We start from the raw sequence: 22,705 nt of genomic DNA, 5'->3' as shown, positions 1-22,705 counted from the left end.
AAACCACTCCCAGTAGAAGTGTATCCCAGGGGTTGGGGATTTAGCTCAGTGGTAGAGCGCTTGCCTAGGAAGTGCAAGGCCCTGGGTTCGGTCCCCAGCTCCGGAAAAAAAAAAAAAAAAAAAAGAAGTGTATCCCAAACACCACATGGCACATACTTAACCAGGTGTGCTGTGTTTTTATTGGCTATGATTGTCAGCCCAACTATGAGAAGGGGTTGAGGGTATAGACAATATTTTTGTGTGCTATGTAAAGATTATTCTTGGGCTGGAGAGATGGCTCAGTGGTTAAGAGCACTGACTGCTCTTCCACAGGTCCTGAGTTCAATTCCCAGCAACCACATGGTGGCTCACAGCCATCTATAATGAGATCTGATGCCCTCTTCTGGTGTGTCTGAAGACAGCTGTAGTGTACTTATATAAATAAAATAAATAATTAAAAAAAAAGATTATTCTCATGACTCAAACTGCAACAACCTCTCTCTCTCTCTCTCTCTCTCTCTCTCTCTCTCTCTCTCTCCCTTCCTTCCTTCCTTCCTTCCTCCTCCCAACCCCTACTGGCAGAAGCCCTGCCCTATCTTCTCTTCTGCCTAGCCACTGAGTAATCAGCTTTTATCAACAAGATGGAGAACAAATGGTAAACATTGCTTATACAAACTTGAGACGGGAGATTCTTGACGTAAGCACTACCATGCCTTGTCTGGGATAAAACAAGATGAGGGTGGAGAGGTCAGCATTTGAACCACACGGGGAGCGTCTTTACACAGTGCACACAAACATTATGCCCACGGAGAGGTGGAGGAGAAGACTGGCTGGTACCTTCCTGCTTCTTGGCCTGCTCCTCGAATTCCGTGCGGTCATTGAGCTTGACAAGCAGAAAGGACTTGAGTTTGTTCTCGTGGTCATACAGGCGTTCGAGCTCTCGGATCTCCAGGTTGTACTGAGAGATGTCTTTTTGCTGGCGGTCCTTCATGGCAGCCATCCGAGCCATGGCTTCCACTCTGTGGGGAGACGGAAGGTGGGGCGGGGTGTTCTCTCTCTCTTCCTCTCTTCCTCTCCCTTGCCAGTCCAGAGGACTGCATGCCTGCCCAGTGGCCAACAGGGTGTGCTTGCAATTTTTTTTTCTGGTGGTAGGAACCAAACTTGGGATCCTACGAGAGCTGCGAGTTTTTTAGCACCCCAAGGAAGTGATTTTCCTGACACCCTGTTTATTGTTAGCAGCAGCAGGAGTAATCCCATCTTCACCACTAATATAATAATCACCTCCATCACCACCACCACCACCACCACCACCATCACCATCATCACCATCACCATCACCACCATCATCACCACCATCACCACCATCACCACCACCACCACCACCACCATCATCACCACCACCACCACCATCACCACCATCACCATCACCACCATCACCATCACCACCACCACCACCACCATCACCACCACCACCACCACCACCACCACCACCACCACCACCACCACCACCACCACCACCACCACCACCACCACCACCACCATCATCACCATCACCACCACCACCATCACCACCATCATCATCACCACCACCACCATCACCACCATTACCACCATCATCACCACCACCACCTCCATCACTATCACCATCATCATCATCATCCTCACCACCACCACTGCCATCACCACCATCACTTGCCCCTTGTATGTATGGATCAGTTTCTGCACTGTACATGGATTCTATAAGAATCCAGATGCAGGTGGAAGTCAGAAGTCAGCCTCAGACATGTCTGACTCTAGGGCCAGTTCTCTCCACAGCCTCATTCTGTGCCAGAAAAGACTTTGCAGACCAGCACCAGAGACCACGTAGGGGACAGAGAGCTGAAATTACAGCTCTCCCAACTGCATTTTCTTCCATGGGCTCCCTGTTTGTTTTGAGAAAAAAGAAGACACCAATTCCTCAGGCTGTGGGAAGAGGACGGAGCACCAAGGTGCCCAGCACCCTGCTGGAAACATGGTGACTGGGGACTGCAACTTATGGCCCTGGCATTCAAGAGGAGCAAGTGGGTGATGAGCTGGGAGCTGGGCCTCCCCAAGCACCTCTGCTCATAGGCCTGGGTAGACTGCTCAATGGCCACATTCATGGTCTTCTTCTGTGTCTGCAGACGCCGCTGAAGCTGCTGGTAGACGTGGTCGTAGGCGGCCTTTTCAAAGAGAAGATCCTCAATATCCTTCCGGAGCTGGGCATTGGAGGTCAACATCGTGTCAAAGTGGACAGTGACCTGTGGGAGGCTGTGCTTCAAACAGGGTCTCATACCCAGAGACTGGACCATCCAGGGGCAGATGTCAGGGTATTGCTGCTGCCCACTGGGTGCCAGCAGCACCCAGCCCAGACTGGCTGTTACAATGTCTCTCCTTCATCCCTTTGGAGGCAAAGTCCCTCCCCATTAAAAGTAGCTAATTCTAAACTGAGATTTGAGAATTCCAAAACTCCAGGCAGGGGTCTAGATCAACTCAGTCTTTAAAAGACATTTGGGGTCGGTCCAGAAAAGATACAACACAGATCGGACTTTGAGAAATAGTAACAAAATACTCATTTTGTAAGGTGTAATGTTGGTGCTGTGCTTGTGAAAGAAAATGAAACAGAAGATTTGGGGGTAAAATGTCTTGGTGCCTTCCCTTAATTATGTTAGTTAAGGTAAGTCATTAATCTTAAGACTTTAGGGTGGGGCTCTTGCTCTCTTGCTCCTCTCTCTCTCACCCTCTTCCCCTTTGTCCCCTTTGTCCCCATTCCCCTCCCCCTTCCCTCCACATGCTCATGGCCAGCCTCTACTCCTCTTCTATTCTTCTACTTCTCTTTCTCCACCCTACTATCCTATCAACTTCCTCCCCATGCCCTGAATAAACTCTGTTCTATACTATTTAAAAAAAAAAAAAAGACCTCAGGTCAGAGCCATGTTCTGACAATGAGATCAGTGTGACAGGTGCTGGGACAGTTTGACAGATGTGAGGACAGAGTGACAGGTGCGGAAGCAGCCAGCATGACAGGTGTGGGAACAGTGTAAATAACAGGTGTAGGGACAGAGTAACAGGTGCGGGGAAAGAGTGACAGGTGTGGAGACATAGTGACAGGTGTGGGGACAGAGTGACAGATGTAGGGACAGCGTGACAGGTATGGGGACAGTGTGACAGGTGCGGGGAAAGAGTGACAGGTGTGGGGACAATGTGACAGGTGTGGGGACAGAGTGACAGGTGTGGGGACAGCATGACAGGTGTGGGAACAGTGTAAATAACAGGTGTAGGGACAGAGTAACAGGTGTGGGGATAGTGTGACAGGTGTGGAGACATAGTGACAGGTGTGGGGACAGAGTGACAGATGTAGGGACAGCGTGACAGGTATGGGGACAGTGTGACAGGTGCGGGGAAAGAGTGACAGGTGTGGGGACAATGTGACAGGTGTGGGGACAGAGTGACAGGTGTGGGGACAGCATGACAGGTGTGGGGACAGTGTGACAGTTATGGGGGAAGTGTGACAGGTGTGTGGGGACAGAGTGACTGACAGGAGTGGGGACATTCTCTTAGTCCCCATTTCTCTCTACCTCTGAACAAATGGATCTTGATTTAAAAAAATTTTTTTTTAAAGGTGATATTGGTTACACTGTTCATGGACGTGTAGGCCAGTCCTGCCCTTGAAGGGTTTGGGGAACAGTATGAGAGCTTCTAAAGAAAATTAAAATACACCAACTGGGTGGGGTGGGTGCACAACTGTGACCCCAGAACTCAGCAGGCAACCAGGAGGATTGGAAGGTTCAAGTCCAGCTACAGCTGCATAGTGAACCCCAGGCCAGCCTGCGCTGAAGCCGACCCAGAAAGAGCGAAAGAGAGAGAGGAAAGAGAGGGAGGACGGAGAAGGAAAGAAGGGGGGAAATTAACTCCAGTTGGGGATGGTGGCATTCAATTGTAATTCTAGCACTCAGGAAACAGAGACAGGAGGATAGCCATGAGTCCAAAGCCAAGCTGGAACATTTCAAGTTCCAGAACTATAGTGAACCTGCGCCCCTTCCCCCCCAAAAAATAAAATAAAAACATAAAAACAAAAGTTTGCCTTTCTGTTGCTTTCATAGAACACTGGCAAAACCAATTTAGGGCCTGGGGTCAGGAATGGGGTGAGGGGGTGCTATCGAGGGTGAGGGTTGCCTCTCAGTCCACCTTCTTCCAAGCACCAAGTTCTAACCATAAGTTCTGCTGACAGGTCAGAGGTCAGGCTTCATAATCTGAGAGCACAGAGGGGGGTGGTGGGAGTGGGGGTGAGGGCAGGGGAGTGCAGTGGGATCGGAAGTGGGGGTGCAATGTAGGTTGGATGGGGGGTTGAGGCTTTAGAGAGCAGCCCGTCACCTACCAGGTTCAGTCTGGTCTCCAGGATGTGGATCTGTCTCTGCAGCCTCCGGGGATTGTTGGCCTCTTGTGTCTTGAAGAAGATCTGTCTCTGGTTTGTGATCTTTCTCTCCATCTGAACAATCTGAGGTTGGGAGAGAGGGGAGGGATGGGGAGCATCCAGCCGCACCAGGATCGGCTGAGCACAGACTGACCATTCCCACGGGGGGGGGGGGATGGGGTTAAAGGCAAAGTGACGTTGACTCCCAGGTTCCTGCTCTGTCTGACTTACTCCCACCCCACCCAGGGTAAAGAAAAAAAACTGGCTCTGCGTGTGAATTTTCCTACCCGTGAACAGAAATCCCCCCTCTCTCCAGCCTCCCTCCCCAAGCCACAGTTTCTAGAGGAAACGGCACTGGCCCCTGTGGGGGGTCACACTTGGTTGTCAACACTGCTCGCCTGAGAAATGCCTAGAATGGGGTTACAGAACACCTGCAGCTGCTTCCATGATGCTGCTGTGACTTCCCGGTACCCGTCTGAGATACTCCCTGCACGTCCAGTTTCTCCGATTATGAATGGGACTGGGGGCTCTTCCTGAAGTGGCCAGGTGTGGCATCATGGGAAGACTATCTTTGATGGATCTGAAACGTTCCGAGGTCTCCACTTGGGAGATTAGGTCATCAGCACCTCAGACATGTTCTTTGGGTTGCAAACACAAGAAGCCCACCTTGGGCAGGAGCACCCGGCTGAAGCCTTGACGGCTCTCCACGCCTGTGCAGTCTCTTGCAGAGTCAGTCACACCAAGGGCCGCAAACCACAGCCCTTTGGCCCGTGGCTTATTGTTACGAATAAAGATTTATTGGAACAGCCAAGCCAGTCATTTCTGTACGGCTGGAATTGCCACAGAGACACCGTAGCTTGCCAAACCCAAGTAGGACTGTGGGCCTTTTGCAAAAAGGATTTCTCAGGGCCATTTTAAATATGTTGGACCAGAGTGTTCACATATCAAAATGCATTTGAATTTAGTGTCATTCACAGTCTTTTTTTTTTTTTTTTAAAGATTTATTCATTTATTCTATATAAGTACACTGTAGCTGTCTTCAGATACACCAGAAGAGGGCATCAGATCTCTTTACAGATGGTTGTGAGCCACCATGTGGTTGCTGGGAATTGAACTCATGACCTCTGGAAGATCAGTCAGTGCTCTTAACCGCTGAGCCATCTCTCTAGCCCCGTCATTCACAGTCTTACTTGGGTCCCCACATTGGTTCCAAATGAATTAAGGGACTGAAACACAGTCAGTAATAGAAGACGTGGCACAAGGTCCTACGTTCCATTGCCTGGGGACTTACAGAAGATGTGAGTTTGGTTCCCAGCACCCATAACAATGGGAATATACAGGATCGGCTCAACAGTCTAGTTCCAGGGGATTTAATCCCCGGGCACTACTTTCACACACACACACACACACACACACACACACACACACACACACACACACACACACTTTAAAAATAAAATATCGGGGTTGGGGATTTAGCTCAGCGGTAGAGCGCTTGCCTAGCAAGCGCAAGGCCCTGGGTTCAGTCCCCAGCTCCGGAAAAAAAAAATAAAATAAAATAAAAATAAAAATAAAATATCACAACAAAACAAAAAGGGAGTAAGGGTGGCCTGGTATACCTTTATTCCCAGCACTTGGGAGGCAGAGACAAGTAGATCTCTGTGACTTCCAGGCCAGCCTGGTCTATACAGTGAATTCCAGGCTAGCCAGGGTTACAGATATATGCCTCAAAAATAAGTTAATGCGGGCTGGAGAGATGGCTCAGCAGTTAAGAGGGCTGGCTGCTCTTCCAGAGGTCCTGAGTTCAATTCCCACAACCACATGGTGGCTCACAACCATCTGTAATGGGATCCGATGCCCTCTTCTGGTGTGTCTGAAGACAGCTACAGTGTGCTTATATATAATAAATAAACAAATCTTTAAAAATAAAAAATAAGTAAATGCAAATGAATTAACGAGTTACATACTCCCAACACAGTGACTCAGGGGAACCCTCCCCTTTCCTAAGGGGAAAGGTTGGGACGCAGTGAGAAACACAGGTAACGCCATCATCCAATGATACACGGTCTTGAGGGACTATTTTGAACCGATGAATCATGCTCAGAATGCCATGTCTACCTCATGGCCAACGTGAGACCTCCCAGAAGGCTTTTCTCCTGCCATTGACACCTGTCAATGTCCCTGAGAGATGCTACCCACAGTCTCAGAACGAAAAGATAACGGCCCATTCTCTAACCCATGTTTGGTGCACAGCATGGAGGCGGGAGACACTGGCATCGTTTGAAGCCCAGAGCGATCTTAGTTACAGCATCAAAACCTTGCCCTTGTTGTCCGATGCTAAGGATGCTGGGATTGGTTCTGAGACTCGAGGTGGCAGGGGACACGCAGGGTTGATGGAACTGAGCTCCCATGCGATGTTCCACTCTGCCTAGGGCACCGTGGCGGTTCTGTCCCCGTCCCCCCCAGGGAAGTCTCACCTTGTCATCCAGTTCTCCCAGCAGCACCTTCATGGAGGAGATCAGCGCCTCGTAGTCCCCCTTGGTCTGCAGCAGGAAGCGCAGCTCGGTGAAATTTTTCTGGTTGAGGTCTAGGTTCTTTGGCGACTTCACGAGGCTCAGAAGCAAGGTGGTCTCTGCCTGTTCCGCTTTCAAATTCTCTATCTCCTTGCTGAAGGAAGGTGGTTCTAGCTTAGCCCAGTAGCCCCTAAACCACCTTCACGGAACCCACAGGGAATCCTACCCCTGAAAGGAGCCTGAGGGATGGCAGGGGTTCCGGTACAAGGAGGGTTTCCGGGTAGGGGGCTCAGGTTGAGATCTGGAGCCCCATGTCCCTGACTCCAATCGTCCCCATCTCTCCTGCTCCACCCTCCTTAGGGGAAGGCTGCCCTGGTATGAGTGAAAATCCTTCACCGAGTAGCTTCGGGAGCTGGTACCGTTAGTAAGGTGTTTCCTGTATAAGCCTGTAGACCTGAGGTCCATCCCAGTACCTGTGCACACAATCAGGTTTGGGATGTGGAGATGGGAAGATCCCTGAGTTAGCTGTCAAGCCAGCCAACCTAGTCAGGGAGCTCCAGGCTAATGAGACAGTCTTGACAAAACCAAGATGGGGCTCGCAAGATGGGTCCATGAGTGAAGGCACTGACAGCCAAGCACGGCTACCTGACTTTGATCTCTGAAATCCACATGAAGGAAGGAGAGGCTGGAATCCCACAAGTTTGTCCTCTGACGGCCAAGCACGAGCCTTATACATACACCCAAGGACTAAGTAAACATGTAGTTAAAAAATAAGAAGGCAGATGGTCCCTGAGGAGCACCAAAAATTGACTTCTGATCTCTGACTCCTACATGTGCACATGCATGAACAACAACAACAAAACAAAACAAAACAAAACAAAAAAACAAAACAAAACTGGAGCAGGACTCTGAAGTTTGTATCAACATGGAGCTGTACAATAACCTTGATCCCTTGGCCAGGCCTCTCTCTGAGGCTAGCAATGTGTCAAACTGGCTGAGCTATGGGAAGGGGATGGGAGGAGCTGAGCAAGGATCAGGAAATAGAGTGGAGGGAAACTGGGAAGGCTTCGGACAGACATCGGCACTTGGCATGTTAGGAGGTCTGAGATCTCAGACTCCAACTGGACCTCAGCAGGGGTACAGCCTGCCTTGCAACAAGAGCCTCAAGTGAGCTGTGCCCATCCATCTGCTGGGAGCGCTGCTGCAGAAAGCTAAGGAATGTTCTAGAATGTTCTAGAATGTAGATTAGCAAGCCAGTGCCTACAAAAAGCCTCAAGAAACAGTATAGACTTTGAGAGACCCCTTTGTAATTCAACTCATCCTGAAGTGGAGTTGTCACTGCAGGGTCAGACATGACTCCCATGGCTGTGCCAATAAAACTTTATTTAAAAGAAGCAGAAGCCAATGGGCCAAGGTCCAGGAATGGAACTATCTAATGGGACCATCTGTAACGACAATAATAACAAGGATGCCCTGACCCTGCATTGTCTGGCACACCTGCTTAGTCTCACGAGGCTAGGGAACCCTTAAGCCACTCTTGGTGTGCCTCCAGAACCAAACCATTTGGCTACCATTTGGACGCCATGTGTAACTAATGAACCTAGCAGATGGTCTTTTCCAAGGTTGCTGGGACTTCTGCCCCCTCAACTCCCACCTGGAGGGGGACCTTGTTAAGGCAGAAGGAAAACGCACCTCAGCTGAGCTGGCCTGAGCCGGTCACAAGAGAGAGTGGTTACTTTGTTACAGAGCAGCTGCCGGGTAGGCGGGGCTGGGGCTGGGCAAAGGGAGCAGGTACCCTGAAGTATAAGGGAGAACTTCACAGAGCGTGTTCGTGTTTTCCTTTTGAAATCTTGAGATGCAGGCTCACTGTGTAGCCCTGGCTAGTTCAGAACATGTGTAGAGCACATGGCCTTCAAATTCAGAGATCCAGCTCTCCAGAGTGTTGGTATTAAAGGCGTATGATATGTATGCCACCATGCACAGCAATGCATTTATTCTGTCGTTTTATTTATAGGCATTAGAGTAGGCATGGAGGGGGGTGCCTGTAGAGGCCAGAAAAGTGATAGAATCCTTGGGGTTGGAGTTACAGGTGGCTGTGAGACAGATGTGGGTCGTGGGAACCCAACTCAGGTCCTCTGAGGGAGCAACAAGTACTCTTTATCGCTGCGCCACCTCTCCAGCGTCCGCTTTTCTCTTCCACCATATATTTGTGTATGCATGAATGTATGGACATATGCGTGGGTGTTAGCATCCCACCCTGTGCATATGGAGATCAAGAAACAACACGGAAGTCAGTTCTCTCCCTCTAACCTTGTAGGTGCCATCAGACTAGCGGGATCATCTTACCGACCCCAAGGCACTTTGTCTTGTTCTACAAAATGAGCGCTTTTCCAACAGATGGCGCTAAAGTGCTCTTTAAAAACCGCCTTTTAAAAATTAACGGGGTTGTACACTAGGGTAGGGACCAGCCAAGCCCCGAGTAAATGAACCCACGGAAAAGGAAAGATCCCCTTCGCGCCCTTCTCTGAACTCCAAACATCCTGACAGCGAGGTTCTCTTTGATGGAACTTACAGACACGTTCCCCCAGTTGCAAAAGGATGGGCGCTGTGGCAGCGTGGGAACATTCCCTGACCCTCTGGGATCCTTTGGCCCCGCCCAGTCACTGCCGCAGCTCGTTGGACTGGACAGCAGTGAACACCTCAACCAATCAGCTTCCGGTTGTGCTGGAACTGGGATTGATACGTAAGAGTGTTGTCTGCAAGGACCGCAGGGCAAGAGGGGCATCGGAGAGGAAAACGGGGCCTGGTTGAGGACCACCCGTCCTCCGGAGACCTCTGGATCCTCCCGTGAAGCTCTAAAGCATAGGATAAAAGGTCTCTGGTCCCCAGATGGGTTCAGTGTGGCCCCTGGCCCCAGCTGTACTCTAGACCCGCACCAGCACACCCCTCTTACTACTGGCTGGCGATCATCCGCTGGTTGCGGAAATTGGAAGACTTTCGGCTCTCTACCATCTTCCGGAACTGCTGCCTTAGTTTCCGTAGCTCTGCCTCAGCCAGCTGCTCTTTGGCCTTCTCGGAAAGTTCCGGAAGGGGTTCAGACCCCTTCCTCCTGTGTTTCTTCATCTGGGCAAGACAGAGAAAGAGGATGCCCAGGTGACCTAAAGAGACCTTCTTTCTTTGTTGCTTCAATCTGGGCAAGATAGAGAAAGAAGGCCCGGGTGGGGTTGGGATTTAGCTCAGTGGTAGAGCGCTTGCCTAGGAAGCGCAAGGCCCTGGGTTGGTCCCCAGCTCCGAAAAAAAAAAAAAAAAAAAAAAAAAAAAAAAAAAAAAAAAAAGAAGGCCCGGGTGACCAGAGAAGCCTCCAGGTGGTTCCAAGGACAAGGGAGAGCCCACCCTGAGGTGGTCTCATCTGCTTGTCTGTCATAGGGTAGACCCACCCTGGACTGCCGGGTTACCGTCAAACTCCCTGTAGTAGTGTCTTGCTGAGTTGAGAAGTCTCTAGGGTCCTGAGTTTAAGTCTTAACCCTACTGTGGGACTTGGAGAGAGTCACTGTCTCTGGCCTCCCATCTATAAAGTTGATGCTCAGGGAGGGGGTGCTGGGGTAGGATGGTTGGTATGTGAAGGGACATTGAGTGACCAGCTCACCGTCTAAGCTTCCTTTCTGCTTAGACACTGGGTCCTGGAGGTCAAAGCTAGCAAGCCCACTTCTTTCTCGTTCTCTCAGTGTCTCCTCTGTCTGCAATGTCCTGCCCAGAGTGAAAGAGGAAAACAAACGGAAGTGGGCCACCCTGCTAGCAGTGAGGACCCATGGGCCTCTCCTCTCCTCCTCCTCACAGTCCCCTCTTCTGCCCACAGCTTGGCATACAAGGGGAGATGGCAGATGGTGCTGGGTGTAACAAGAGACCCTCCCCCCAGATCCGATAGTGCCGGAACTTCTTCCTCTCCCGGTTTATTATTAGGACCTGGGCAGATGGCTCCAGCCTGTCACTTACCCTTCTCCTCACATCTCTAAAGGAAAGGGGCACAGAGGCCCCCAGTGATGAGCCTGATGGAGCTGTTTTGGTTATTGATTTTGTGACAGGGTCTCCTGTAGCCTAGGCTGACCTCAAACTCAGTATGTAGCCAAGGATGACCTTGAGCTCCTGATCCTCCTGCCTTCACCTCCAAAGTGCTGGGATCAGAGGCATATGCTACATACCCGGTGCCTCATGCATGCTGGGACAGCACTACCCACTGATACATACCACACACACACACACACACACAGAGAGAGAGAGAGAGAGAGAGAGAGAGAGAGAGAGAGAGAGAGAGAGAGACCTGACTTCTCAGGTCAGGAACCAGTAACCCAAAAGGGCATTTTATCACATTAGAACTTGAATGCCAACTGCCCAGAGACACTTAGGCAAGGGGACATAAGCTGACAAGCCCCAAAGGGCTGTGAGGTCCACTGTGTCCCAGAAACTGGGAAGTCCTATGTGGAATCCCAGGTTCTCTATTTAGATTTCTCCCCCAGTCTCTGATGGACCTCAGGTGCATCTGTACTGCTCTCTGGAACCTCAGTTTGTACTCAGGAAAGAGAGGAGGGCCACGCCCTCACCTAATCTGCATAATCCCCGCCCACTACCGTGGTCCTGGAATCCCCTGTTGTTCACTAGGGAGAATTCAGCAACTGAATTCGGGCTGAATTTTAACCTGGGGATCTAAGGTCCGGAGTGCCGCTGCAGCCAATTCCACGGGGCTCCAAGAATCAAACTGGCATGGAGAGATAAACTATAAACACCAAAACCTCAGGGTTTAGCCAGACCAGAAGAGGCCATGTCCAATTGGGTCATGTCCAATCACACTGAATGGAAGGACCTTCCATGAGAAAATGTGAAATGAATTTTCTGGGGGCTTGTAAACCATGAGCGTTAGGGCAGTGTGAATGTGTACATCGGTTTGGCATACAAACAAGCACCTACTGTGTGCTTAATGTTGTGGGGAACTGAGTGGTGGCGAGTCACCCTCACCATACTAAGGCTCCAAGAAGATGTGTTGGTGTTCCTATTCATATCGTGAGTTCTGAAGAGTGAACAGAAACTCACCCAGCTGGGCCAAATAAGGGGAGGAGGGGGAAGGAGAGGGAGGGCGGCGAGGGAGAGGGAGGGGGAATTCTGGGCAGAGAGAACGCCTGGGGTGGAGGCTGAGAAGCAACGAAAATGTTGCTAGCCCCAGGCAGCCCCTAGCTTGTGTGAGCTGATGTTTTGAAAATGTCATGGGGCTTGAAGTTTGGTAAATCAAATTAAAGGAGAAATAATGCTAGAATATTCTTACAGTGAGTGGAGAGGTCATGACCATAGACCACGTCTTGGTTTCTGGAGCCTTCCGGATGGGGAGAAGTCAGCTCTCCCAAGCACAGCTTGAATGAATGACCTTCCCCAGGCCTCCTGAACATCTCCCAGTTCATTAGTCCCCGATATCTTTCCCATCTCCCGTGTAACAGCCAAAGTAGGGAGCCCACACTTCCGTCCCGCTTCTAAATGACAAGGTGGGTTCTGCGGGGATCCTGAGTGAGTGACACGGTTTGTTTTAAAAAGAAACATGAAGCTGGGTTTGGCGGTACTGGCCTGACATCCCAGCCCCTGGGAGGTGGAAACAGGAAGATTCACGAGGTCAAGATCATCTTTGGCTGTAGCGCGACTTCAAGGCCAGCCTCTGATATAACACTGTCTCAAATAAATGAGTGGATCAGCGATAAATAAATACAAGGACGCTTGGAAGAAGATACCGCTCTTTGGGGTTGGGGAGCATTTACGGTGGCAGTTGCTGGTTCCTGGCTTGCCGGAGCCCCCAGCCTGTGCTCATCGCCGGCAGGGGGCGCTGTGTGTACCCTAACTTACCACCCACGTCTCCCGCGGTTCCGGGTAGTGGCCGCTCAAGCGGCAGCCAGTTCCGCACCCCGCGTTCTCCGCCCTGGAACCCGAACCTTTGTGACAGCGGCGACTCGCGTTCTCTACGGACAGCCGAGACCACCCGACCCACGGAGAAACCGCAATTTACCAGAAGGGACGGGGCAATGCACTCCTGGGCTACCCTCAGCTGCCCTGTTCAAACCTTTAGCTGTCTTAAGTTAACTGTGCTATAGAAAGGAGGTATTTAATGGAGAAGCCAGAGGAAAGAGAATAGCCCAGGGAGGGAGGGAATGGAACACTCAAACAAATGCAAACGAATCCTCTTTAGCAGATTCCAGTCTACACTCAGCTAACCAAACAGGAGCAGCTGGCCCTCATGACACAGCAGGACAGTCTCCATTACGGTCAGATGGCCAAATCAACCCACCCTTGCCAATGCTCGGACTAGGAACATAAGAGGCTAACTGGTGCCAGGCGGTGGATCCAATGCCTTTAATCCCAGCATTCAGGAAGTAAAGACAGGTGAATCTCTTGAGTTCGAGGCCAGCCCGCTCTACAGAGTGAGTTCCAAGACACCCAGAGCTATGCGGGAAACCATGTCTGGGGGCAGGGGTAACAGGTGCATTATTACTTCCTACGTTGGTCTCATAGGAGCCAAAGGAGCTTCCCATAGCCCAAGGTTAGAGAAGAGGAAGATGCTTTGCTATAGCTGAAAAAGCGGGAAAAAAAAAAAAAAAAGTATTCCATTGGTTGCTGGCAGCCCTCTTGCAAGCATGAGGGAGCCCTCTGGAAGGCGGTCAGCAGGATCAGCTAGCTCTTCAGATACTGACTGAGACTGCAGGTTCCATAGAGGGCATCCTCCCAGATCTTTAGCCCCTTGTAAAACCTGAAGCTGCAACTTCAGGATTTTTATTGGGAGCCGAAAGAACGGGCTCTGACTCACAGTTCTGGCCCAGCGCGGAGACATCTCAGAACTGCTTTAAGTGTCATTAATAGGTAACTGTCTAAATCCTACAAGAGCCTTATCCAGCAGTGCACTTATCAGTAAAGAACACAGACCAGGATTATCCCTTCCCGAAACAGTGGACGCAGATGGGCTGGTCAGTCCCCTGAACAGAACACCAACCTGGTGGGTTCTGGGGAGTCTAGGGACTGTGCAGAGCCTGTCTGAAGTGTAGGTGGGTCCCTTGATCCCCTCGTACCCCTGGAGAATGTTCTCCCCTTTGCTCTGTGATATACCTGCCTCTCTTCTACACTACAATTTGAACCCTTTCAACTGAGTTCACAAGAACTGGGGTTGAGCCAAGGGCAGCTCAGCCTTGGATCCCAGCACTAATGCTCAGTAAGGGGAGAGAGGTAGAGAGGCTGTGTCCATCCGGGCCCCTTCCCCTGTCATCTCTGGCACATGGGTTCTCAATCTGTGCTCCTTCTGATTGGACAGGAAAAGGACACTTGGCCCAGTTTTGTCCAATTAGATCTTTCGGGCCAGAGACTTGACTCCGGGCATGAACCCCACCACAGGACGGCAAAGGACTGATTGATTGGTTAGTTGTGAGCCTGGTGTTGTGTACTGGAGCTAATGAAAAGTCGCCTGCCGGGCGCTGGTGTGGCACTTTGTCACTAACACACAGTATCAATATGGAGTTGACTGTTTTTCTTTTCTTCCTTTCCTTTCGAGACGGGGGTCTTGCTATTAGCTCGGGCTGTCCTGGAACTCACTCTGGAGACCAGGCTGGCTTTGAACTCACAGAGGTCCACCTGCCTCTGCCTCCAGACTGTTGGGCTTAAATGGGTGCCTCGGCAAGCCAGCTGAAAGGGGTTTTGAGAGAGCAGCTATAACTACTAAAGGAGGCAGCCTAGAGTACATTAGTTTATCATTTTTGTTTGTGTGTTTTGAGGCAGGGGTCTCACTATGTAGACCAGGCTGACCTCAAACACACAGAGATCTGCCTGCCTCCAAGTGCTCAGACCGAACATGTGCGCCAGCACGCTGCGCTCATGCCCCCATGGTATCTCCTTAGGTCAGACTCCTGCTTGTCTTGTCAGTGTGTTGATCCCTTAGGACACCGTCCATCTGGCTGAGCTCAGGGCCTGGAAGTCTGAAGATGCAAAACTGAGACTGAGGGGGCAGATAAAGGTCAGCTCCCACAAGGCACTGCTCCAGACTGCCACCCCCACCCTCCACCTCCAGCCCTGACAGAGAGACGTGAAGGTCTCCCTTTCACCCTAAACCTGCAGCCTCTTTGGATACCAGGAACAGCAGGACACACGGACAAGTCAGCCTCTAACCCAAATCTTCCTCTAAGCCAACCGAAAGCTTCCATCTGGACATAAACCTGGGGTCACCGAACCCTTTTATCTCTTCTTCCCAGGTGGCCACACTGACTGACACAAAGACATTGTCTATGTCTTTGTCCCTTCCTCTTTCTAATTGGCATGTTGGGACAGGCAGCCAAGCAGAGCCCTGATTCACCCCAGCTTTCTCCAAAAACTCACTAGCAGCCATGCCGTCACATTCCCCTGCTCATCTTCTCTATGACAAAGAGGTGACCTTCTTGTGTCCTGAACTGCAGGGACTCTGTCCAGAGGGCAGTGATGGGGACCAGTCCGGGAGGGAAGCCAGCATCCAATTCAATTTGGCACCACACTGTGGTCCATGACCCTGCAAGACACTGGGGACACCTGGCCTCCATCTGGAGGTGGCAGGAGGAACGAGATGCCCCAGGCTGCTCCAAGAAAAGGGTGGCCCTGCTCTCCTGGGCAAGGGGACTAAGCTATTCTCTCCTCCCTTCTCCCTTCCCTTCTTTCTCCTTTCTCCTGGGATGGCACGGGAAGACCTTGAAAACTACAACGTTTAAAAACTACAGCTCCCAGGCTCCTTTGCAGAAGCAGGCCTCCAAAGAAGATTAAGCGTTAATACATCTTGTCAGTTTAGTGAGTTCAGCTGAAGCCCCAAGACCTCAACAGTCAGGACAAGTGTCTCCCAACGCCCCCATCCCCAACTCCTGCGGTACCTCTTTGTTGCCACCAGGGAATTGGGCCCTGAACCAGCTCTAGAAGGGCTTGACTTCCTCCCAGCCTCTCCAGCTATTTAGGATCTGATGGGACAGCACACCAGGGCCAGTCTGTTTCCCTGATGGGACCAGGGTGAGCCACTCCACACAGATCAGGCAGCGGCTCAGCCCCTGGCCTGCATGCCTTTTCCTTCCTCCTCCTAAATCCCCTGAGAGCAGGTTCTGAGAAAGTTCCTGATTTGTGATCCCATCCATCAGTCCTGGTTAAATGATTTTTTTCTTTTCCTTGTTCGTTGTTTTTTTTTCCCCCCAGAGCAGAGACCTGAACCCAGAGCTCAGGGCAAGCACCCTACCACTGAGCTAAAACTCCAAACCCACACTTTTCTTTCTTTCTTCCTTCCTTCCTTCCTTTCTTTTTTTAAAAAAAGATTTACTTTATGTATATGAGTATGCTGTCTTCAGACACACCAGAAGAGGGCATCGGATCCCATTACAGATGGTTGTGAGCCACCATGTGGTTGCTGGGATTTGAACTCAGGACCTCTGGAAGAGCAGTCAGTGCTCTTAACCTCCGAGCCATCTCGCTAGCCACATGCCTTTCTTTTTGAGACAGTTTTTCCCTGAGACCTGGGGCTAGCCCCCGTCGAGCTACTTGCCACCCGCTCCCCAGCACTGGGGCACGCCTGGCTTCTTACACACCCGCTGCCAGTCAAACCCAGGCCCCTCAGCCCTCGCTAGCCCTTGTATTGTTTTCAAAAGCCGGATGGTGAAATTCACTCAGTTAAGAGCACCTCCTGCCAAGCCTGAGTTCAATTGCTGGGCGAGGCAGAAGGAGAAAACTGACTCCAGAATGCTGTCCTCCGACCTCTGCACGTGTGCTATGACGTACATACACTTGCTGCTTGCTGCCCCGTCAATAAATAAATGTGGCATAAACAATTTTCAGGTCAATGCCAGCCTCTCTTCCTCCTTTTTTTTTTTTTTTTTTTTTTTTTCCGGAGCTGGGGACCAACTTAGGGCCTTGCGCTTGCTAGGCAAGCACTCTACCACTGAGCTAAATCCCCAACCCCAGCCTCTCTTCATAAAGGAGCAAGATCTTTTTTTTCAGTCCTCCGAGAATGTATAGAGCTTTGAGGAAACATCCGCTGTGTCCCCTCCCTTCTATGGCCTTCTGTGACACACCCTGGTGACCCAGCCTACGCCCACGGAGTCTCCTAAGGCTGTCCTTGTCCCCCATCCTCAACGCAGCCTGAATGTCTGGGTCCTAGAGTCACACAGACCTGGGCGGCCATCGGCTGTGAGACTTTGGACACAGCCCTTGACATCTTGAAATCTCATGGGATCACCTCTGAAACCTCCGGCTTATCTTCCTCACCAGCTCCTCCTGGGGATGCCCGGTCCTGGGAGTAGATTACTGTGACCATTTAGCCGCGCCCAGCATATGATAGCAAGGTTGGGCAAGCTTCCAGGGAAGGGAGGCTTGAAGAGAAGCCTAGAGGATGTGTCCTGGGAAGAGCACCCAGAGAAGGCTCGACTCTCCCGCTATCACTTTTTCTATTGTAGACCATCTCCGAAGAAGGAGGCTGGAACCCTCTGTGCTCAGCGAGCCCTCAGACGGGCTGAAGGAACACAGAGAAGCTGACTGTGGCTTATCACGGTGACGGGCACAGACTAAACTCAACGAGATTAAAGACAAGGGTCAGAGTCCGGGAGACAATGGGCCTAGGGCTGGGTTCACACGGCCTCAGCATGAGACGCAAACTGCTGACAGCAGAAAGTGCCCCCAAGCCTTGGCATCTGTGATGTTTAGTGAGAGTCACGTGCGCATGAACTCCGCCAATCTTAGACACTGGGTCTCACCTGCAATAGGGGCCCAGCTCAAATACAAGGCCACAGGCCCTCACGGTGTTTGTTCTGGGGGCTGGAAGGTTATCTTCCAGGAGCCTAGGCAGGGAGATGCCTTCGCTGGGAATGCTCAGGGTTTGGACAAAACAGACCTACTAAGTTAAGCCTTCACCGCAAACCCAAAGCCCCACCTACCAAGAGAAAAAGGGTCTCCCTCCCCGGGAGTCGGAACTGTATAAGATAACGTCTTGTGGTGGTGGTGGTGGTGGGGATACTGGGACAGACCAGCTGCTATGAAGAATGGCCAAGAGACCGCCACCCTGTGAGGAAGCTACTAGGCAATCAGAGAAACCATGTGAGGCCTTAGACAGATGAGCGAAGACGCCTCCTTGAACCTCCCAGCGCACTGTTCAGCAAATGGCACCAACCAAAGCCCATGGGACAGAATAAATAGCTAAGCTCACAGCAGCAGAGAGACTAAAACATCCAACAACTTGCCATTTGCAGCGGCTGTGATACGGATGAGTCCATGGAAATCAGCAACTGGTCCGCCTTCCTTTCCTGTTGGGATTCTGCTTGTACGAGGCTTTGGTGTCGGGAGCTGTGGCAGCCTTCTTGGAACTATGTGGAGGATCATGGCCCACACGTCAACCAGAGAAAACAAAAGACGAGCAGAGGGCTGGGGGCTTGGTGACAAATAGAACCTGGAAGCTTCTACTTCTAGATTTCCAGTTCCTTAAGCCTCTGTTGACCATTCCGTCCTTTGTGTCCCTGCCTGTCTGGGGTTCTACCTTGGTGCCCACTTCCCATACCTGAGCCCCAGTTTCTCTTCTGAAAACACGGCGACAATGACCCACCTCAGGAAGTAGCCAAGAACTTGGGAAAAGTCAAATTTCGGGTCAGGTCGAGTTGGGAAGATGATGTATTTCTGGGTTTTTCCAAGAACTCACTGGGTGTATGTGTGTCACCCCTTCCTCAAGGAGAGGTTACATGATTGCCTTGGCTGACAGCTTGTGGATGGAATCTCTGAATACTTCTAGAAAAATCTGAGGCCTCCCGGCTGCTCCTACCACCCATTGATCGCTTTGTGGGCGGTGCCAGAGCCTGGGGAAACCTCTGATCCTGCTTGCAGGCCTAGAAATGTCAGCCATTATCATGGTGGGGAAATGGGAGTCAGCCAGCCACGCCGACCATTGATTTTACGGGACTGAGAAAGCCGAAGAGCAAAGTGCAAAGAACATCAGAGCCAAGGCCAGGGTGCAGGTTTGGGATGGTGAGGAAACTGAGGCCCAGCGTAGGGCAATGACGTCACACAGAATACCCGGCCAAGCCGTGGTCGCCAACTCAGACTGGACCAGGCTCCGTTCAATGGTCATCTCAGCTGGCATGGATCAGAAGAAGGCTCAGTTCACCCTACACACACACCCGGCTTCCCTGCTTCCTCCCCGAGATTCTTTGCGATTGGGGTTTTCCACACCGCAGTGTAGGGACTCAGCCTCAGTGATGGATCTCCACAGGCTGCGGGAGCTGTGAATGTGAAGAGGGGCTCCCAAGTTCAGCTTTCACATCCTGGCTTCCCAGGCTGCCTTGAGAAGATGCCTTCTCTGACAGATTTAGACTAATCCCCTTATCCAAGAACTCAGGTCACCTGCCTCAGCCTGGCTGGATCCGCTTACCCACTGTGACCCCAAAATTCACTCATGCACACCCGCTAATAATCGGTCCCAGCGGGGATGGTGGCCGTAGCGTGGGCGGGGGATGGTGGGGCGGCATTTGGGAACATCTTTGATTCCATGCAGAGGTCACTGAGGCAGAGCTGTCTTCTGATGCTATCCCCCACCCTGCTCCGGATCTGGGTCACCTTAAACTGATTTTAAATGTCCCAGAAAAATAAACGCTGAGACCAAGTCAGAGGTCACTTAATGAGAGTGGCTGGCAGGCTCCCAGAACGCTCTGGATCCACCAGAGCGGGCGGCCCTTCGAGGGCCTGTGTCCTTTTACTGTGTCTTTGTGGTTTTATCTTTGGGTGCTGGGAATGAACCCCCAGGGTCTCCCACTTGCTAGCCAGTTACTATCCGCACCCAGCATTTTTCTTTAACTCAAAGTTAGTCCTAGTTTACAAGTCTTCATGTGTGCCTGCCTGCGTGCGTGCGTGTAGCTCAAGATTTCATCTAGGCTGGCTGGTCAGAGAACTCTGGATCCACCCATCTCTGACCCTCAGTGCTGGGATTGATTATAGAAATGCAGAACCATGTCTGGCTTCTTTATGTGGGTGCTGGGGATTCGAACTCAGGTCCTTGAGCCTTCAGAGCAGGTGGTTTTGCCCACTAGGTCATCTCTCTAACCCCAAGTGTGGCAGGAGCTCATTTTCTTTGTATCCCCTCAAGGAAATTTATTTGGGGAATTCAGCCATGGGTGCTATAGAGGTGAGCAGGCGGGGCAAGCTTTGATAGACCCCTACTCAAATCCTGCTTCTGTTATGTGCAGGCTGTGTGACATGGGCAAGTGAATTAACCCCTCTGGGCCTTGGCCCAAGGCAAGCCATTGTGTTATACAACTCTGACAGGTATAAAGACTGGCAGGAAGTTGCCTGGATCCTACAAGGTGACAGCCTTTCTTAGTCAGGGTTCTCTATTAGTCACAGTTTTCAATCTGAGATATCCTGATATCAGATATTTACATTATGACTCATCATGGTAGCAAAGTTGCAGTTCTGAAGTAGCAGCAAAAATGATTTTATAGTTGGGGGTCACCATAGCATGAGGAACTAACTGTATTAAAGGGTCACAGCATTAGGAAGGTTGAGAACCACTGCTTTTGAGGAACAGAACATATATATGTGTATACATATGTGTGTGCGTGTGTGTACATATGTGTGTATACATACATGTGCACATATATGTGTATATATATGTCTGTATATGTATATGTGTGTATATGTGTGTGAGAGAAGGTACATATATGTATGTATACGTAGATATGTTTGTATACATGCGGGTACATGTGTGTATACATATATGTGTGTACATATGTGTACATGTTTGTGCACATGTATATACATATATGTGTGTATATGTGTGTATGTGTGTGTGAGAAGGTACATATATGTGTGTATATGTATGTGTGTATATGTGTGTGTGTATATATGTGTGTGTGAAGGTACATATATGTGTGTGTACATACATATGTGTGTATTACACATATATATGTGTGTGTGTGTGTGTGTGTGTGTGTGTGTGTGTGTGTGTGTGTGAATGGATTAGAATGGCTTATGAGATTTGGCTGTTCAACAAAGGCTGTCTCCAAACCAAAAGGCTAAAAACCTGGTAGTTGTCCAATCCAGGAGGCTGAATGTCTCAGCTGGTCTTCAGTCTACATTGGGAATTGGTTCTAATACCAACCAAGGAGTGCCTTGGTGACAGGGCAGGTGAGCTTGCCAGCAAGGGTGAAGGCAAGGAGGCAAAAGGGAAAGTTTCTTCTGCGTCCTGTCATGTGGGCTGCCACCAGAAGGTGTGGCCCAGATTCAGGGTGGATCTTGCCACCTCGAAAGCTCCAATCAAAAATAACCCTTCCCCGGAGTGCCCAGCTGCTGGGGTTTGAGTTGATCCTGGACAATGGAGATCAGCTATCACAGGGTCCCCACAGAACGGCTCCCTGTCGCTTTGACATCCCAGGTCTACATAGGTTTCAAGGTCACAATGGTGTCTTTAAGGTGGTGTTGGTCTTAGTTGGTCCAGGGCCCTGTTACAGCTTGAATGTTCTCTCAACACAGCTGCCTCAGTCAACCTCAGGACCCTTGCATGTGCTCTCCTCCTGGCCAGAGTCCTCTCCTTCAGCCCACGGGTTCCTTTCTGCCGTTCAGCTCTCCCCGGCTAGAAACCCCGTCCTCACCTCACACTGGACCTGCTCAGCCCTCCACCCACGACCTCCTCTTGTCAGATTTTCCCCCCAAAGCCCAGCACTATCTCTTTCTCATAATTTGAACGAAAATAATAATTACATTTATTTATTTATATTGTGTGGGCACAGTGCACATAAAGTCAGAGGACGATTTGTGAAGTTGGTTTTCTCTTCCCATCACAAGTGTTCCAGGAATCGAACTCGGGTCGTCAGGTTTGGCCACAAGCCCCTTTCCCGGCTGATGAGTCCTGCTCAAGCGTTGGTTTTTTGTTTTGTTTTGTTGTTATTGTTGGTTTTTTGTTTGGTATTACTATTATTATTATTAATTATCAATAATTATTATTATTATTATTATTTTATTCGTATATCATACAGGTTTCTGCCTGAATGTATACCTGCAGGCCCAAAGAGGGCATTGGATCTCAATACAAATGGTTGTGAGCCACCATGTGGGTGCTGGGAATTGAACTCAGGACCTCTGGAAGAGCAGACAGTGCCCTTAACCTCTGAACCATCTCTCCAGTCTGTTTTTTTGTTTTTTTGATTTTGGGTTTGTTTTTTTTTTTTCCTTCCTCCCTTTGTTGTTTGTTCATTTGCGTAGAAGGTTGTCTTCTTTGAAACTTTAGCTCCAAAACCACTCTGCTTTGTAAAGAACCCCTAGACCTGAGCCCAACAGGCAGGACTCACCCCGGAAATCTCTCCTTCTCCCTCTCCCTCCCCCTCTCTCTCCCCTCCCCTTCTTCCCCTTCCCCCTGTCCTTCTCCTCCCCCATCTCTCATTCAGTCACACGTCTATCATGCATTTCCTCAGCATTTACTTAAGAGACTCTGGCTCAGAACTCAGGGAGCCCCCGGGATAGAGAGGAGCATCACCAAGACATCTGGACTCACTGGGCTCCAGTTCAGTCTCCACCAAGACCCAGCTTTGCCCTCCTTAGTCTGAGCCTCTGTTTCCCCAGCCTTAAGGCAGAAGTAATGACAGCCACGGGGCAGACGCTCTGTGAGATTCTAACAGGCCACCAGACAGCCTGGTCTGTGGCCACTCAAGTACCCATGGGCAAAGGGTGAGTGCCCTTCAGTCATCTGGGTAGTGTGGGCACAAGCCTGGGGAGACCCCAGCTTCAGGACAAC

At 50.5% G+C, this 22,705-nt stretch overlaps 1 protein-coding gene across 1 annotated transcript in view; it reads right to left on the bottom strand.

The window, feature by feature from the left end:
* The window catches only part of Ccdc63 (coiled-coil domain containing 63), a 29,455-nt gene extending 11,141 nt beyond the window's left edge, over nucleotides 1-18,314 (bottom strand). The window contains exons 1-7 of the mRNA XM_032886956.1: nucleotides 18,174-18,314; nucleotides 10,571-10,671; nucleotides 9,878-10,114; nucleotides 6,889-7,078; nucleotides 4,376-4,495; nucleotides 2,077-2,258; nucleotides 817-998 (exon numbers count right to left, since the gene is read on the bottom strand). Of these exons, the coding sequence (XP_032742847.1) occupies nucleotides 817-998; nucleotides 2,077-2,258; nucleotides 4,376-4,495; nucleotides 6,889-7,078; nucleotides 9,878-10,047 (844 nt within the window). The 5' untranslated portion in view covers nucleotides 10,048-10,114; nucleotides 10,571-10,671; nucleotides 18,174-18,314. The remainder of the gene's footprint in view (nucleotides 1-816; nucleotides 999-2,076; nucleotides 2,259-4,375; nucleotides 4,496-6,888; nucleotides 7,079-9,877; nucleotides 10,115-10,570; nucleotides 10,672-18,173) is intronic.
* Between the last annotated feature and the right edge of the window lie 4,391 nt (nucleotides 18,315-22,705).

This window comes from Rattus rattus, chromosome 16 (assembly GCF_011064425.1).
Source record: "Rattus rattus isolate New Zealand chromosome 16, Rrattus_CSIRO_v1, whole genome shotgun sequence".
Lineage (NCBI taxonomy): Eukaryota > Metazoa > Chordata > Mammalia > Rodentia > Muridae > Rattus > Rattus rattus.
The sequence above is the reverse complement of the archived record's forward strand: the minus strand, read 5'-3'. Positions and strand labels throughout refer to the sequence as shown.